General features: G+C 46.9%; 1 protein-coding gene across 6 annotated transcripts in view; it reads left to right on the forward strand.

The window, feature by feature from the left end:
* Nucleotides 1-15,704, forward strand: part of ERG (ETS transcription factor ERG) — a 230,941-nt gene that overhangs the window by 166,579 nt on the left and 48,658 nt on the right. For all 6 annotated transcript variants that reach the window (XM_040263905.1, XM_040263918.1, XM_040263913.1 and 3 more), the window contains exon 3: nucleotides 11,018-11,169. In XM_040263905.1, coding sequence (XP_040119839.1) covers nucleotides 11,018-11,169 — 152 coding nt within the window. The remainder of the gene's footprint in view (nucleotides 1-11,017; nucleotides 11,170-15,704) is intronic.

Here is a 15,704-nt window from a genome sequence, read left to right on the forward strand (position 1 = left end):
CTCAAGGGTGAGGTGCCTCCACTCAGCACTGTGACGTGGGTGGATCCCAGTTTTAACGTGGCTGGTGAGCTTGAGGCTGTGGCTTGGGGCTGCATTCAGGGACCTTCTTGCATAAATGAGGTCCCTTCACACTCAGCAAGGGCACAGCGCATTCTTTTCAACCAAAGAACCGCATCTGTGCAGTTTCACTGAGGGCTCTTTCCGTGATGGACTCTGTCCCACTGTAGGTAGGTTCTGATTCAAGAAAACCAATGTCAGATGCCAAGTTGTATTTTGTGTCTCAAAAAAGCAAAGCTCTTAATTTTAATTTCTCGGTGCATTCTTATAAGCATGATATGCGTGTGTGCTAAGTCACTCAGTTGTGTCCTATTCTTTGTGACCCCATGAGCTGTAGCCCACCAGCCTCCTCTCTCCATGAGGGTCTCCTGGCAAGAATACTGGAGTGGGTTGCCGTGCCTTCCTCCAGGGGATCTTCTCAACCCAGGGATCAAACTTGTGTCTCTTACGTTTCCTGCCTTGAGAGGCGGGTCCTTTACCACTAGCACCACCTGGGAAGACATCCTTTTCAAAAAGAAGAGGTTATGTATGGAAACAGCTAAAAAAAAGTTTTTTCTTGAACTGGGCTCCTTTTCATCTTTTTTAGAAAATATTATTTTATTTATTTATTTATTTGGCTGCATGGGGGAGTCTTCGTTTTAACATGTGGGATCTTTAATTGCAGCGTGCAAACTCTTCGTTGAAGCATATGGGCTCTAGTTTCCTGGCTTGGGATGGAACCTGGGGCCCCTGCATTGGTAATGTGGAGTCCTAGCCACTGGATCCAGAGAAGTCCCTTCCCTGTCCACTTCATCTTAAACAGCGACGTTGCCTACTTCCCTAATGCTTCAGTTTCTGCCCTGGTCCTCAGGTCTGTCTGCTTCCCTAATGCTCCAGTTTCTGCCCTGGTCCTCAGGTCTGTCTGCTAAGACCCACGATGTGGGTCACAGTCCTTCCTGCTCTGCTTTCTGAGCCCAGAAACTTCTTACCTGACTTCCTCACACTCAGGAATGTTCACCCTCCATCTCTGCAGAGCTTGCACCTGGCTGAGCGCCTCTAGGAAGTTTGGGGGAGGAACAAATGACATTCCACTATAAATCGAGGACGTCAACTTTTTTTTTATGAACCAGATATCACATTTCCTATCTCTGTCCAAATAAACCTTGCCACATTTAATGTCTCCCAGGAGGCTCTGCCTTCATCTGCACAGGGCTGCCCCTGTTCAGCTCTCATCGCCTTCTCCTTGACTGGCTTCAGGATATTCTTCAGAAAATACCCACCAGTGATGAAGCTGAGTCTTCTGAGGGTCCATCCTATAATGTGTTATGTCTGGGAAAGAGACCACTCATGTGGAGTTACCAGGGGAGGTCCTATAGTGTGATGCTCAAGTCTTGGACTCAGGACCCTGACTGTCTAAGTTCAAATCCCAGCCCCTCCACTGATGGTAACATGACCTTAGACACAACCTGTACCCCAAATCTCTGCACATCACCTGTATCATTGTTGCTGCTTATTGGTATTTGGCCTTGTGGATGAGATAAATAGCAACAGCTAACACATAACATTTGTCGTGTGTTAGGTGCCATTTTGCATGTTTCACCCCTCTATTTACTATAATAGGAATACATAAGAGTTTGGAGCCATCTTTAGCATGAGTAAGCAGTCCAATACGGGATAGATGAACCAGATAAGATCTGTAAATGTTTGTTCGCCCACCATGCATCAGATCAATTTCCCAGAGGCAAATTTGGATTTAAAGCATATAAGTTAGGACTTCCCTGGTAGTCCAGTGGTTAAGAATCTGCCTGCCGATGCAGGTGACATGGGTTTGATCCCTAGTCTGGGGAGATCCCGCATGCTGCTGGGCAACTAAGCCCATGCACCGCAAAGGCAGAAGCGCACACTCCAGAGCTTGTGCTCTGTGAGAAGAGAAGCAGCGCGGGGAGAAGCCTGCACGCCACATCCGGGGAGCAGCTTCCGCTTGAAACAAAGACCCAGTGCAGCCATAAATAAATAATGAAAAAACTTAAAACATAGAAATCAGAAGATTGTGGAAACTGGAATATATGTATATAGCATTCCATCTTCCAAGATCTTTTCATTGTTTAATCATCCATTTCTTATATTTTTGCACTCATTTTTCTGATTCTTTCCAAAACAATGTCAATAGGTTCATCTGTACCATTTTTCTAGATTCCACATATGTGCACTTTTATACAATATCTGTTTTTCTATTTCTGACTTAAACTTCACCCTGTCTGACAGTCTCTAGGTCCCTCCACGTCTGCAAATGGCACAGTGCTGTTCCCTATTAATGCCTGAGCAATAGTCCATTGTGTATATATACACGTGCACCGCGTCTTCTTTATCTGTTCTTCTGTTGGCAGACGTTTAGGCTGCTTCCACGTGCTGGCTGTTGTAAATAGTTCTACAGTGAATGTAGGAGTGCCACTGCTGCTGCTGAGTCACGTCAGTCGTGTCCGACTCTGTGCGACCCCATAGATGGCAGCCCACCAGGCTCCCGTCCCTGGGATTCTCCAGGCAAGAACACTGGAGTGGGTTGCCATTTCCTTCTCCAGTGCATGAAAGTGAAAAGTGAAAGTGAAGTCGCTCAGTCCTGTCCAGCTCTTTGCGACCCCATGGACTGCAGCCCACCAGGCTCCTCCGTCCATGGGATTTTCCAGGCAAGAGTACTGGAGTGGGGTGCTGTTGCCTTCTCCGAACGTAGGAGTGGGTGTGTCTAACTATTACTCCAATAAAAAGGACATAAGCAAATTACAACAAAAGCAATGGCAAGAGACAGGAAGTGTGGAGCACTGGCTGAGGACACAGTCCTGGGATTCCTGCACCTGCAGCGGCTGAGAGCTGAGTGCTCCGAGCACCTGCTGTGCAGGAGGAGTGTTCTCAGGTCTATTAGCAGGTGGTGGGAAGGATTCTGCCTGCTGCGCCACCCAGGTCTCTGAAGGAGAAGCCACAAGAGAAACTGCTCTCAAGGTTCATCTCAGGAAAAGCTTCTTATGCTGAATAACTTGGTTCATGTGTATTTTTTTTTTTTTGACATCTTGAATGGTCACAGGATATACTTCCTTTTTTGCTTTGGCAAGTAGAAAATTCAGAGATAAATTGATGTGCTACCTTGAGCAACTATAAATAGGAAGCTTGCTCAATGCACTGAATTTATTTCTTGATTAATTGCTTTTCTGCCCTTATATAACACTCACTTCCATTCCTTTGATCATTTATGTTATTTTTGTCTTGTACGCATTTTTGCAATCTATCTCAAATGGCACATAGTGAGGAAGAGCAGGAAAATAAAATATTGAGAGGCACTGCACATACACATAAATATCACTCTGGAGTTGCAGACGAAAATAATGGCATCTTCTCCTTAGAAAACTGTTAATAGAAGCTAAACGCTTGTTCTTCCAAGTAGCTTCTGAAGAGTCCCTCTTGACTACTCATCAGAACCATATTGTTATTGTTCAGTCGCTAAGTCGTGTCCAACTCTTTGCAACTCCATGGACTGTAGCACGCCAGGCCTCCCTGTCCATCACCAACTCCCAGAGCTTACCCAAACTCATGTCCATTGAGTTGGTGATGCCATCCAACCATCTGATCCTGTTGCCCACTTCTTCTCTTGCCCTCAATCTTTCCCAACATCAGGGTCTTTTCCAGTGAGTCAGCTCTTTGCATCAAGTGGCCAAAGTATTGGAGCTTTGAGAACACAATCTGGTTTTTCAGCGTGTCTGAGTTTCAGCTTAATTTAAATTGAGTAAACTTTCCAATTTATTTGATATTCTTTGCTAAGCTCTTTCACCATTAATTCCTAATACCAGCGTGTTTTGAGAAGTCAGTGCTCATGATCTCAACTCACCTTAACTGAGACTCAGGCCATGTTAGCCAGCCATGTGTTCCTAGTTATCAGAGGAAGGGCACCAACATTCCATCTTATTCATCATGAAGGTTGAAGGATCTTTCTACATTTTTTCTGTATTTCCTAGAGTGAGCTTCCCTGGTAGCTCAGATGGTAAGGAATCTGCCTGCAATGCAGGAGACCTGGGTTTGATTCCTAGGTCAGGAATATCCCCTGGAGAAGGGAATGGCAACCCACTCCAGTATTCTTGCCTGGAGAATCCCATGGACGGAGTCCATGGGGTTGCAAAGAGTCGGACATGACGGGGTCACTACTACTTTGACTTGCATAGTGGCCACAGTTCTGTGCAAGTGACATGGAAGTCTGTGAGACTGCTGTAGAGATTAAACTCCTAACATTGTCTGGCCCTAGGGATGTTTTCAGGGACTTGGGGGAGTGATACACCCAACTTTTTGCCCCACCCCCCAGGTGTTGTCCAGTGCCTTCCTGGAACTCTTCAGTCTGAACCTGCCTCCCCCATCTGGATGACCCCAAGCCAATGTGGAATTTCTCCTGCTGCAAGTGGGGGCAACCAGCTGTCTTCCTGCCTTGTGTCTCCTATCCCTGCTGCTGCGTATTGCATGGGGTTGTGGTTATAAATAGAACCCAGACCTGAAAATGTGAACTCGAGAAAATGATTAAGACTCAATAATTTTTTAATGTATTTTATTGTGGTAAGAATACTTAACATGAGATCCGGCTTTTAAACAAAATTTTTTTAAAACATTTTTTAATGTGGCCAATTTTTAAGCCTGCCTTTAGTCTGTTACAATGCTGGTTCTGTTTTCTGTTTTGGTTTTTTGACCACAAAACATGTGGGATCTTCGTTCCCTGACCAGAGATTGGACCCTGTATGGGAAGGTGAAGTCTTAACCACTGGATTGCCAGGGATGTCTGTAAACAAATTCTTAAGTGTCCATTACTGTTGAGCAGAGGTACAAGGTTGTACAGCAGGTATCCAGAGCTTTCTCATTCTACTTGACTGCAACATTATGCTTATTGATTAATAACTCCCTATTTTTTTCCCTCCTCCGGCTGCTGGCAGCCAACCCTTCACTCTTTTTCTGAATCTGACTTTTAAACATAGCTTATATAGGGGGAATCATGCAGTATTTGTCTTTCTGTGACTGACTTTTTCGACTTGGTAGTAATATAATGTCCTCAAGATGTATCCGTGCTGTAATGTATTTCTGATTTCTTTATTCTTAAGGAGAATAGTATTCTGTTGTATGCATGTACCCCGTTTTCTTTATCTATTCATCCATCCATGGACATTTAGGTCTGCATCCTGACTATTGTGAAGAGGACACAGTGAACATGGAAATTTTCACATCTCTTGGAGATCCTGATTTGAATTCTTTTAATTCTTTTGGATAGATATGCCTAAGTGGGATTGTTGGCTCATATGGTTGTTCTTTTTAAAAAGTGTTGCAAGGGATCGCCACACTATGTTCCAGTGCAGCTGTATCCTTTTGCGTTCCCACCGAGAGTATGCAAGGGTTGCAGTTTCTCCACATCCTCTCCAGCACTTGTTAAGTTTTGCTTTTTGTCTTTATCATAGCCATCTTGACAAGTGTGAGGTGATACCTCATTGTGGTTTGACTTGCATAATAGCTTTTCCATGCCCTTGAAAGATAGAGTCTTTGAGAGAAATATCTTGAACCATGTTTATTTGCAGTTAAGAAATTCACGCCTCAAATAATAAGACAGAAATTTCATATTCACCAGTTGATTACCCATTTAGAAAGCATCTAAAAAATGCCTTAAAACTTTCATAGGGACTGTTAAAGAGCACATAGGTGAATATTAAGAATATCGTATTTAAAGGAATGCTCTTTGCTTTGTGCGTCTCAAAGCAAGAATGCCCAAATCCTTACCATGTTAGAATAGAAAACTTGGGACTCTCTGTTTTAGGCTCAGTGCAGATGGAATACTAAGCTGTTTGTGGGAAGTTTCTTCCTGCGTCTTCTAAGAATGCACGCTGAAAGGTGGAGCTAAACAGCACAGTAAGTGTGGACAGGTTTCCATGTGGATCTTTTTTAATCACAGCTGGGCAAAGACTGAAAATGCATTTATTGGGAGAATTTTCAGTATACACTTTTCAATTTTCTGAACCACATTAAGATTTATTTTTCTTAATAAAAAATAATAATAACATGTCCCTGAAATGAAATCTTTGGGAATTCTGTCTCTCCTTTTTAAAAAAATTATTTAGTTCTTACTTATTTCATCTTTGGCTGTGCTGGTCTTCACTGCTGCGCAGGCTTTTCTCACTGTGGCCAGTGGGGACTGTGCTTCCTTGAGGTTCTCGGGCGTCTTTCTTATTGTGATGCCTTCTCTGTTGCAGAGCAAGACTCCAGCACTTGTGGCTCCTAGGGTATAGGGCGCAGGCTTAGTAGTTGTGGCACACGGGTTTAGTTGTTCCGCAGCATATGGGATCTTCCCGGCCCAGGGATCAAACCCGTGTCCCCCACGTTGGCAGGCAGATTCTCATGCCCTGCACCGCCGGGGAAGCTCCCCTCCCTTTCTAACTTCCGTCTGTTTAGACATGTTCTGGATGCGTCACGCAGCTGCTGTGCTGGGAATGAAGAGAAGGGGTCAAGGATGGTGGTCTAGACCGGACACTGTCCGTATATTGCAGCACAGAGCTTAAACCAGAGTAACGTAGGGGCTGGGCCTTCTTGATGCCTTTCTGAAATGAAGATCTGTTTCACTGCTTGAGAGGCTGCCATCCCAGTCATCTTACTTTTACCGAGGGGGGACATCTGGAAGCGTAGACAGTGAGTAGAAGCTGCCCAGCTTCAAGCCTCAGTTCTGCCTCCTCCCGACTCAGACCCGGAGCAAGCCCCTTCTCTTTTGTATTCTCAGTTGCACCTCTGAGAAATGGAGCAGATGCCAGGCTGTCATGAGGACTGATAACAGTTAAGCTCTCAGAACATGATGACGTGTAGGTGTGCTGCTGCTGCAGCTAAGTTTGCTTCAGTCGTGTCCGACTCTGTGTGACCCCATAGACGGCAGCCCACCAGGCTCCCCCGACCCTGGGATTCTCCAGGCAAGAACACTGGAGTGGGTTGCCATTTCCTTCTCCAATGCATGAAAGTGAAAGTGAAGTCCCTCAGTCCTGTCCGACTCTTCACAACCCCATGGACTGCAGCCTACCAGGCTCCTCCGTCCATGGGATTTTCCAGGCAAGAGTACTGGAGTGGGGTGCCATTGCCTTCTCTACTTTGCTATTAACATTTCCAAGAGAATAGTTAAGGGGAAAAGGTTGAACAATGAGACTAGAACAGCTGAGGCCCCTTCAATCAGTGTTAACTTGAACACCTGGCTTGAGTTCTGTATGTCAGTGGCCCTATTGGGGTGACCCTCTTCCCACACTGAGGTTGGAGTTCCCTTAGAGTTATTACAAAAACTATTTGAAATGAACATAAACATGGTCCCCTTCTGTCTTCCTCTGAAGCTAAAACAAAATACAGTGGGAAAAAAAATATTTTAAAAAATGCCCTGAATGTACAGCTTTTGAAAATAGCATTTCATGTTGCTTTTTTTTTTTTTCCCCTAATGCTGAAAGCTGGCTGGAAAAGCTTAATAAAGTGAATTGTGTCTTCTGGTTATAAGATGAAGACATAAACTAACCTTGTTGAAGATTACGCCTGTTTTAAATATGTACACATGTTTTTGTAAAATTCCAGTAAAATGCAATTTATTTTTATTTTTTAATGATTTTTATTGTGATAAAAATCACATAATGTAAAGCATACTCTTTTAACCGCTTCTAACTGGATAGTTCGGAGAAGGCAATGGCAACCCACTCCAGTGTCCTTGCCTGGAGAATCCCAGGGACCGAGGAGCCTGGTAGGCTGCAGTCTATGTGGTCACACAGAGCTGGACACGACTGAAGCGACTTAGCAGCAGCAGCAGCAGAAACTGGATAGTTCAATGGCACTGAGTACAGTCACACTGCTGTCCATCTCTCACTGTCATCTGTCTCCCAATTGTTCACTTTCCTAAACTGGAACTCTGTCCCCACTAAACACTAACTCTCCTTTCCCCCTCACCCTGCACCCCTGGGGCATCTATCATTGTACTTTCTGGCTCTATGGACTTGACTATTTCCGGTGTCTCATATAAGTGGAGCCAAACAGTATTTGTCTGCCCTAATGTGTATTGCTTGGAGAAGGAAATGGCAACCCACTCCAGTGTTCTTGCCTGGGGAATCCCAGGGACATGGGAGCCTGGTGGGCTGCCGTGTATGGGGTCACACAGAGTCGGACACGACTGAAGCGACTTAGCAGCAGCAGCAGCAGCAGCAATGTGTATTGGAATACACAGAAGGCAGTTTAATAGCTCATCGTATCTCCGGATTTGATGAGGTATCTGTTTTAATGCCATGGGAAAGCTGACGTGATCTGTTCCTAGAGCTTAGTCCTCAGAGATGGAAATTGAACAGTAGGGTTGTAAGAAAATGACAGAGCTCGTCTGAAGGGTCCATAATCCCCAGTGACCCTTCTTCCTGTAATTATGTACATCTCCTTGGCCTTTCACTTGTTAAATGGCTAACTGCCTTGCTGGAGAAGAAAGAATTTTGTAGTGCCTGGTATATAGCAAGTACTCAATTAAAAAATGCTTTAAATGAGGAGTGAATGACTGAATCCAAACAGCGCTCATCCTAGAGTAATACTCATCACCTATGTAGCATCTAAAGTCTTTTTTCCTAAAGAACTAAACTTTAACTCTCTTCCCTAGTAACTTCTCTCCTTGAGACAAATAGACCAAAACACACACACTCTACTCAATGGATGGAATTTTCCAAGGGGATAGGAAACTTAAGTCTCAAGTGAAGACATTCAGTGTTTTGATATTAGGATGGGTCTTTTAGAGATAAATGTTGGAAGCCAGGAAAAATAGCATCAAGAGGAAATAATGCATGTGTAGGCAGCATCGGAAATATAGAGGGTTCACACCATGGGAACTCTGACCACTATTATTTTTGAATTTCCTTCATGTTAGTACAGCTGTGCAGATGCCATGAAGCAGGGTTATGTATTTCCCGGCCCACGGTATGGGCTACCATAGTCCAGGTGACCCCAGCTATGACCTCCATTCACAGACATACCTGCTCCATCCTCATCGTTAGCCCTGAGCTCCCTCCATCAGCACCTGTGCAAAGGATGCTGAGAATGAATCTGTAGTTTCAAAGTTCCCAGATGCTGAATGAACTCTTTCCAGGGCCTATGGTCCATCCTTCCTGTCCACTCCCCTGCCACCACTCTTGGATCCAGAATGACTTTCTCCATCCCATCTCCGTCCTGCCCCACCCAGAGAGTGCCCTTCTGCTCTGATACCTCCTCAGGCTTGAAGGCCGCATCCATGCCAGGCCTCTAGTTCCAAGATTTGGCAGACTGGCTACAGAGTTCTAGCTGACATGGTGTGGAGAAGACAAAGGAAGACCCACTGGGGTGGAGCCCACAACCATCAGGGCCTCAGACATTGGGATAGAAGTCTAAAATCCAGTAGATTACATAGATTGCCAAGAGTACAAAAAACCCTGTGTTGGGTAATGCTTAGGAGGACATTTTCAGAAATCTGCCTTAGATGATGTAACTCAGCTCTCAGGATCCTTCAGCTACAGGGATCTTATGTTAGTGATCTCTGGTTTAACCATCTAAGAAGGCATTGACACGTTCTTCTGTTCCCTGGTTAAACCAGAGTTTTCTGTTTGGAGTTTACCTGCTATGTATGGGAATGATTGAAGGCAGAAGGAGAAGAGGGTGACAGAGGATAAAATAGTTGGATGGCATCACCAATTCAGTGGATGCAAACTTGGGCAAACTCCAGGAGGGATAGGGAAGCCTGGCATTCTGCAGTCCATAGGGTCGCAGAGAGTTGGACATGACTTGGCAACTGAACAACAGCGATCTCATCACATCCAGTCACTTTTAGATCTTACCTTAAAAAACATGTATTCTTTTTTTCTTCTCTTTCTCCAGAAAGGTAAGTGTGTCTTTATCCAAGTGTCCATAGCTGCCTTAACTAACAGCAACCCTCTGAGCTGTTCCCCAAGGCCCAGCAGCTGACCCCTGGCACACAGCTGGTTTCACTCCCCGATCCCAGTCCTCCAGGGCTGCTGGGGTCCCCTGTCCTGCTGCTTCCTGTGGGGCCAGTCCTGCTCCCCTTTCTGCCCTTCCTGCCCACACCTAAGCCAGGAGCACTGGGACCCTTCAAATTCCATGTCTAACAAGCGGCTGCAGGGATTTGAAAGTGAACACAAAGGTATCCTTCTGAGGTCTTGAAGAGGCATGTCACTCTAGAATAAACCTGGCAGAGTGTCGCCTCTCACCATCTGTGTGCATGGCCTGTTTGCAGTCATACGGGGAGGGCAAGTGCCCGTCCAGTGTTTCCTGTGCGTGTTTCCAACCAGCTGTCACAGATGGGGCTTTGACAGGACAGCTGCAGAAGGAGCTGTCTGGAGGAATAGGAAGCAGGTGGCAGCGCTGGTCCCCATATGCCTGTGCTCTGCTTCCAGCGAACATGGGCACGGTCTTAGTCTCACAGGGCTCCTGTCACAAAATGCCATGGGCCAGGGGTCTGAAACAACAGGACTTTTTTTCTCATGGGTCTTGAGACTGAAGTCCAAGAGCAAGGTGCTGGGGAGGGGGGTGGTAGGTGTCTGGTGAGACCTCTGTCCTTGGCTGGAGGATGGCTACCTTCTCACTGTAAACTCAGTGGCAGAGAGAGAGAAAGAGAGGAGTCTGATCTCTTCCTCTTCTTACAAGGGCACTAATCCCATCATCAGGGCCTCAGCCTCATGACCTCATGTAAACTTCACTCTCTCCCAAAGGCCCCACCTCCACATGCCGTCACGCTGGGACTGGGGCTTCAGGATGTGAATCTGGAGGAGGCACGGTCATTCAGCACATCATAGATGACTGTATTCGTCTTGTCTGTCTCCTCCCTCCTTCCCCTCCACCTTGCCCATCCTGGCTTCTCTCTGTGCACCGTGGAAAGGCAGGGAGGCAGGCTCCGGGGGGCCGCAGTAATGGAAGGCTATGTCTTCTTCTCCTCCAGGAACTCCCCTGATGAGTGCAGCATGGCCAAAGGTGGGAAGATGGTGGGCAGCCCGGACACCGTCGGGATGAACTACAGCAGCTACATGGAGGAGAAGCATATGCCACCCCCAAACATGACCACCAACGAGCGCCGTGTCATCGTCCCCGCAGGTCAGAGGCTCGGTCAGCGGCCCGGGCCTTCCTTGGCCTCCGCTCAGCTCTCTCTTCCTGCCCTTGGCATTGGTCATCCTCAGCTGCCTGCAGTAATGGTTGCGGATGGACCAGCAGATACTGGTCCACCGTGGTGAAGTGTTCACCACTATGTGTGTGCACGCACATGTGTGTGTGTGTGTGAGAGACAGAGAATCCATGTAGTGACCTTTCCAAGGAGGACTTGCTTTTCTCTGAGCTTACTTGGTGTTAAATATCCTTCCTTTTATGAAGTGCTACTTAGAATAGAAGGTAGACTTAACATTTTTGTCTTACTTGGCATAATTAAAAATTGGGAGCCCTGTATTGTTGGTTGTCAAAACTTGAAATTCCAGCCCTCACTGGCTTGTAAAAGAGACTCTGAGAGCCTGAGTCATTCTTTTCCAGAAGTAATTCTAAACATAATCCAAAACAATAACTCTGGATTTGAGAACTATGCCAGGGATTTATTTATTTAGCAAAACTAAAGGTAGTCGGAAGGATGCCTTAAAACTTCTCAGAGGAAATGTGCTATATAAAACCAAAAATACCCACCACAACAATAGCAATGGTGACCACCGGCAGGTCCTGACTGGGGTATTCAGTGAGCAGTGCGCATACACTGAATTTTTGGTGTCATGAGCTGTCAAGCAATACGTAGCGTGGTTTGTCATGAGTGCCCTGATGAGGACAGTGACACTCAGAGAGGTGGGCCTACAGTTAGTAAGAGGCGAGTGAGAACTTCCGAGGTGGCACACTCGTAAAGAACCCCATCTGCCAGTGCAGGAGATGTGAGTTCAGTCCCTGGGGTGGGAAGATCCCCTGGGGAAGGAAATGGCAGCCCACTCCAGTGTTCTTGCCTGGGAATTCCCCTGGACAGAAGAGCCTGGCGGGCTCCACGGGGTGGCACAGAGTTGGATACTCTTAGCAGCTAAGCGTGAGTTAGAACTCAGACAAGCCCGCCCCCCACTCTTTCATTCTCAAGCCCCTTTCTGTAGCCCCTGGGGGCTCCCTCCATCACTCCCTGCAGCCATCTGGGCCCCTCGCCTTCTGCCTCTGGGACTGAACTTGCTGTCGCTTTAGCCTGAAACCCTTGGTTCCAGGGAGTTCTGTTGTTCATTGGGGCTCTCTAGCCACCCCATCCAGAGGCGCCCCTCCACCACTCCACCCAGTGACCCTCAACCCCTGCCTGCCTTACTTTCTTTTATTGCTTTTATTCCCCTCTGTCACTGCAGTGGGATTTTATGTGAAAGTCCTCTTCTCACCTGCCTCCCTCGTGTAAGACCTACAAAGGCCTTGCCTCCATGGCCAAGCCCAGTGCCTGGTGACCCCTAGGTTCTCCGTGAAAGTTAACTGAGGGGAGAATGGATGAAAGGGTGCCTGACACCCGGGTGATCCTGCCCAGGCTGCTGCTTATGGCTGGAGTCGTAAGAGATGAGCATGGGTGAAACCGGTGCAGACTTGATTCTCCCTTGCCCCGGAGGTGGTGTGTGCGTGCTCAGTCACTTTAGTCGAGTCTGACTCTCTGTGACCCTGTGGACTGTAGCCCACCAGGCTCCTCTGTCCATGGGGTTCTCCAGGCAGGAATAACTGGAGTGGGTTTTCATGCCCTCCTCCAGGGGATCTTGCCCACCCAGGGATTGAACCAAGTCTCCTGTGTCCCCTGCATTGCAGGTGGGTTGTTTACCGCTGGTTTCCCAGGGAGGGTAACCTGAATCTCGACATCTATAAGATATTAGTCCTTCCGTGATCTTGTATTTACTGGGTTGCTTCAGCTTTCCATCATTCTGGACCACTCAGTGGGAAGTACTAACAGGGCCCCAGGGAACCCCTTGTGCTACAAGCATCATTCTCCCGCTCCATATAGTGCAGCGGTTATACAGTTTCCGTCCAGAATTAAGACCAGTCCTTCTAGCTGATAATTCTCCTCTGGCAGCTGGGTCAGGGGCCAGAAGAGGTCAAGGGGACCGTCTCCACTGCCAGTTTGAAAGTGAAAGTGTTAGTCACCTCTTTGTGACCCCCAAGGATTGTAGCCTGCCAGGCTCTTATGTCCATGGGATTTCTCTAGGCAAGAACACTGGAGTGGGTTGCCATTTCCTTCTCCAGCGGATCTTCCTGACCCAGGGATTGAACCCACATCTCCTATGTCTTCTGCCTTGGCAGGTGGGTTCTTTACCACTAACGCCACCTGGGAGTTCACCTCTGTGAGCTTTGATGACAAATGAGATCAAATTCCCTCCATGGCACGATTCCCATCCCCAGCCCTTAGTCTGCACCAGACCACCTCCAGTGGACTCCTGTTTCCACCACCTTCCAAGCAAGAAAGCTCAGAGTGCAAAACACCCGATTTGAGCTCACAGACTGGGTTTCTCTTCAGGATGGTCACTGTGTAGCTTTCAGGAAACTTTATGAAGCTAGTTGGAAGCAGTGAAGTATGAAAGGGCTCATCCATCCCTGATCCTGAAGTGCACATAAGGCTTTTATAGGGGACAGTGGAGTGAGTCTCGCGTGTGCCTCATGGGAAAGACAAAGCTGCTTCTGATGTTTCTAGAAAGGAAGTGGATATTTATGCCGAAGGCATGCATTTGGTTTGGTCATGGCAACTAAGCTACACTCCTGAGAACCATCACTTATTTTTGTGACTTAGAACTGGAGGCATTTCCGGTTGAGTGGGAAAAAAGTATGGAAAGGCGAATGTCCAAGGGGCCCATCCTAGACGCGTGGTACCTAAAGGGGTTGGGAGCACATATGTTCCTGGGGAGGGTGGGTCGGGCAGGGGTGCTGTTGGCTTGGACACTGGCTGGGGCAGAACGAGATGAGGTGAAACCCAGAGGATGTCTGCCCAAGCCCATCTCACCCTTTGCCTTTTTCCTTGAGAATGTGATTTCCTCAGTTTACATGAAACAAAGCCTTCAGTTCTCTAAGATGAGAGACTCGCTCTGAGGAAGGGCTTACATTGAAGGTACTTATCTGAGATCCACATGGAATCACAGACCCAGGAGCTAAGCCTGCTGCTGTGACATCCTTTCATCTGACGGGGTCCTATTTCTGTCATCGCAGCAGCAGGCTTTGATGTTGTCGACATCATTGCTAGGAGGGCCAGACTTGCTTCCTATGTTAAATAAACTGTTTAGAAAACAAGAGAGCCATTTTCATGGGAAAGAGGCAAGAAGCAATTTAATCAAGTCAGGACATCCACCCTTTGTGATTTGTGCAGTTGTTGTTGAGTTGCTAAGTCATGTCCAACTCCCTGCGACCACGCTTTGTGATTTGTGCAGTTGTTCAGTTGCTAAGTTATGTATGTCCAGCTCTTTGAAACCCTGTAGACCATGGCCTGCCAGGCTTCCCTGTCCTTCACCATCTCCTAGAGTTTGCTCATATTTATATTCATTGAGTCAGTGATTCTATCTAACTATCTCATCCTCTGTCACCCCCTTCTCCTCCTGCCTTCAATATTTCCCAGAATCAGGGTCTTTTCCAATGAGTTGGCTGTTTCCATCAGGTGGCCAGAGTATTGGAGCTTCAGCTTCAGCATCAGTCCTTCCAATGAATATTCAGAGTTGATTTCCTTTAGGATGGACTGGTTTGTTCTCCTTGCAGTCCAAGGGACTCTCAAGAGTCTTCTCCAGCACCACAGTTCGAAACCATCAATCATTCGGTGCTCAGCCTTCTTTATGGTCCAGCTCTCACATCCATACCTGACTACTGGAAAAACCATAGCCTTGACTGGACAGACCTTCGTTGGCCAAGTGCTGTCTCTGTGCAGTAGGTGTTCATTAACTGCCAGCCAGTCGGCTGGAAGCCTGGTTGCACAGATTGGCTCATTTCAAGCTTTTGTGTAAAGGCTGTTTCATCCCCTGAAGGAAGCCCTCTTTCAGCTGTCCCCTCCTTCGGTTGCTTCATGCCGAGGCAAGGGCAGTTATTCAGTTAATCGGGTTTGTAAGAGAGCTCATTGTGGCTGCTTTTGCAAGTTGTGAGTCTTGCAGTTATTGGTCAAGCCTCAGGTATGTGTGCTCACACGTAGACACACAGATGAACACACAGACACACTGCTGTATTGCACAATGCAGAAAATCCCTCAGTGTAAAGACAGCAGGACCTGGGCGCAGCTGTATCAGCTGCCCCCTCCATGCCTTTGGCCCCAGCTCTGCAATCCAGGCCCCTCACTAGGACACCTTTTGGGTGTAGAGAGCTCTGCATACTTAGATAGAATTCTCCAAACCTGGTTATGACTGGTTCATGTAGTTCCTACTATTTAAGTACATTGATTGGCACTTCTAAATGCAAATCAGAAAGATAGCCCCACCCCCCAAATCCATTATTTATTCCTAAGCACTTGCAGTATCAATCAACTACGTACTGACATTCATGTCCTAGACCTGAAAATGGTCCTGAGAAACACTGACCAAGAAGATTGGTGTGTAGATAGGAGAAGACACAGAAAAAGACATGATCTTTTGGACTCCTGGCCTGGATTCCTCACTTCTAGATGTCCCTGGTTTTGAGACTCACTGTCT

This window comes from Oryx dammah, unplaced genomic scaffold (assembly GCF_014754425.2).
Source record: "Oryx dammah isolate SB20612 unplaced genomic scaffold, SCBI_Odam_1.1 HiC_scaffold_2, whole genome shotgun sequence".
Taxonomy (NCBI): Eukaryota; Metazoa; Chordata; class Mammalia; order Artiodactyla; family Bovidae; genus Oryx; species Oryx dammah.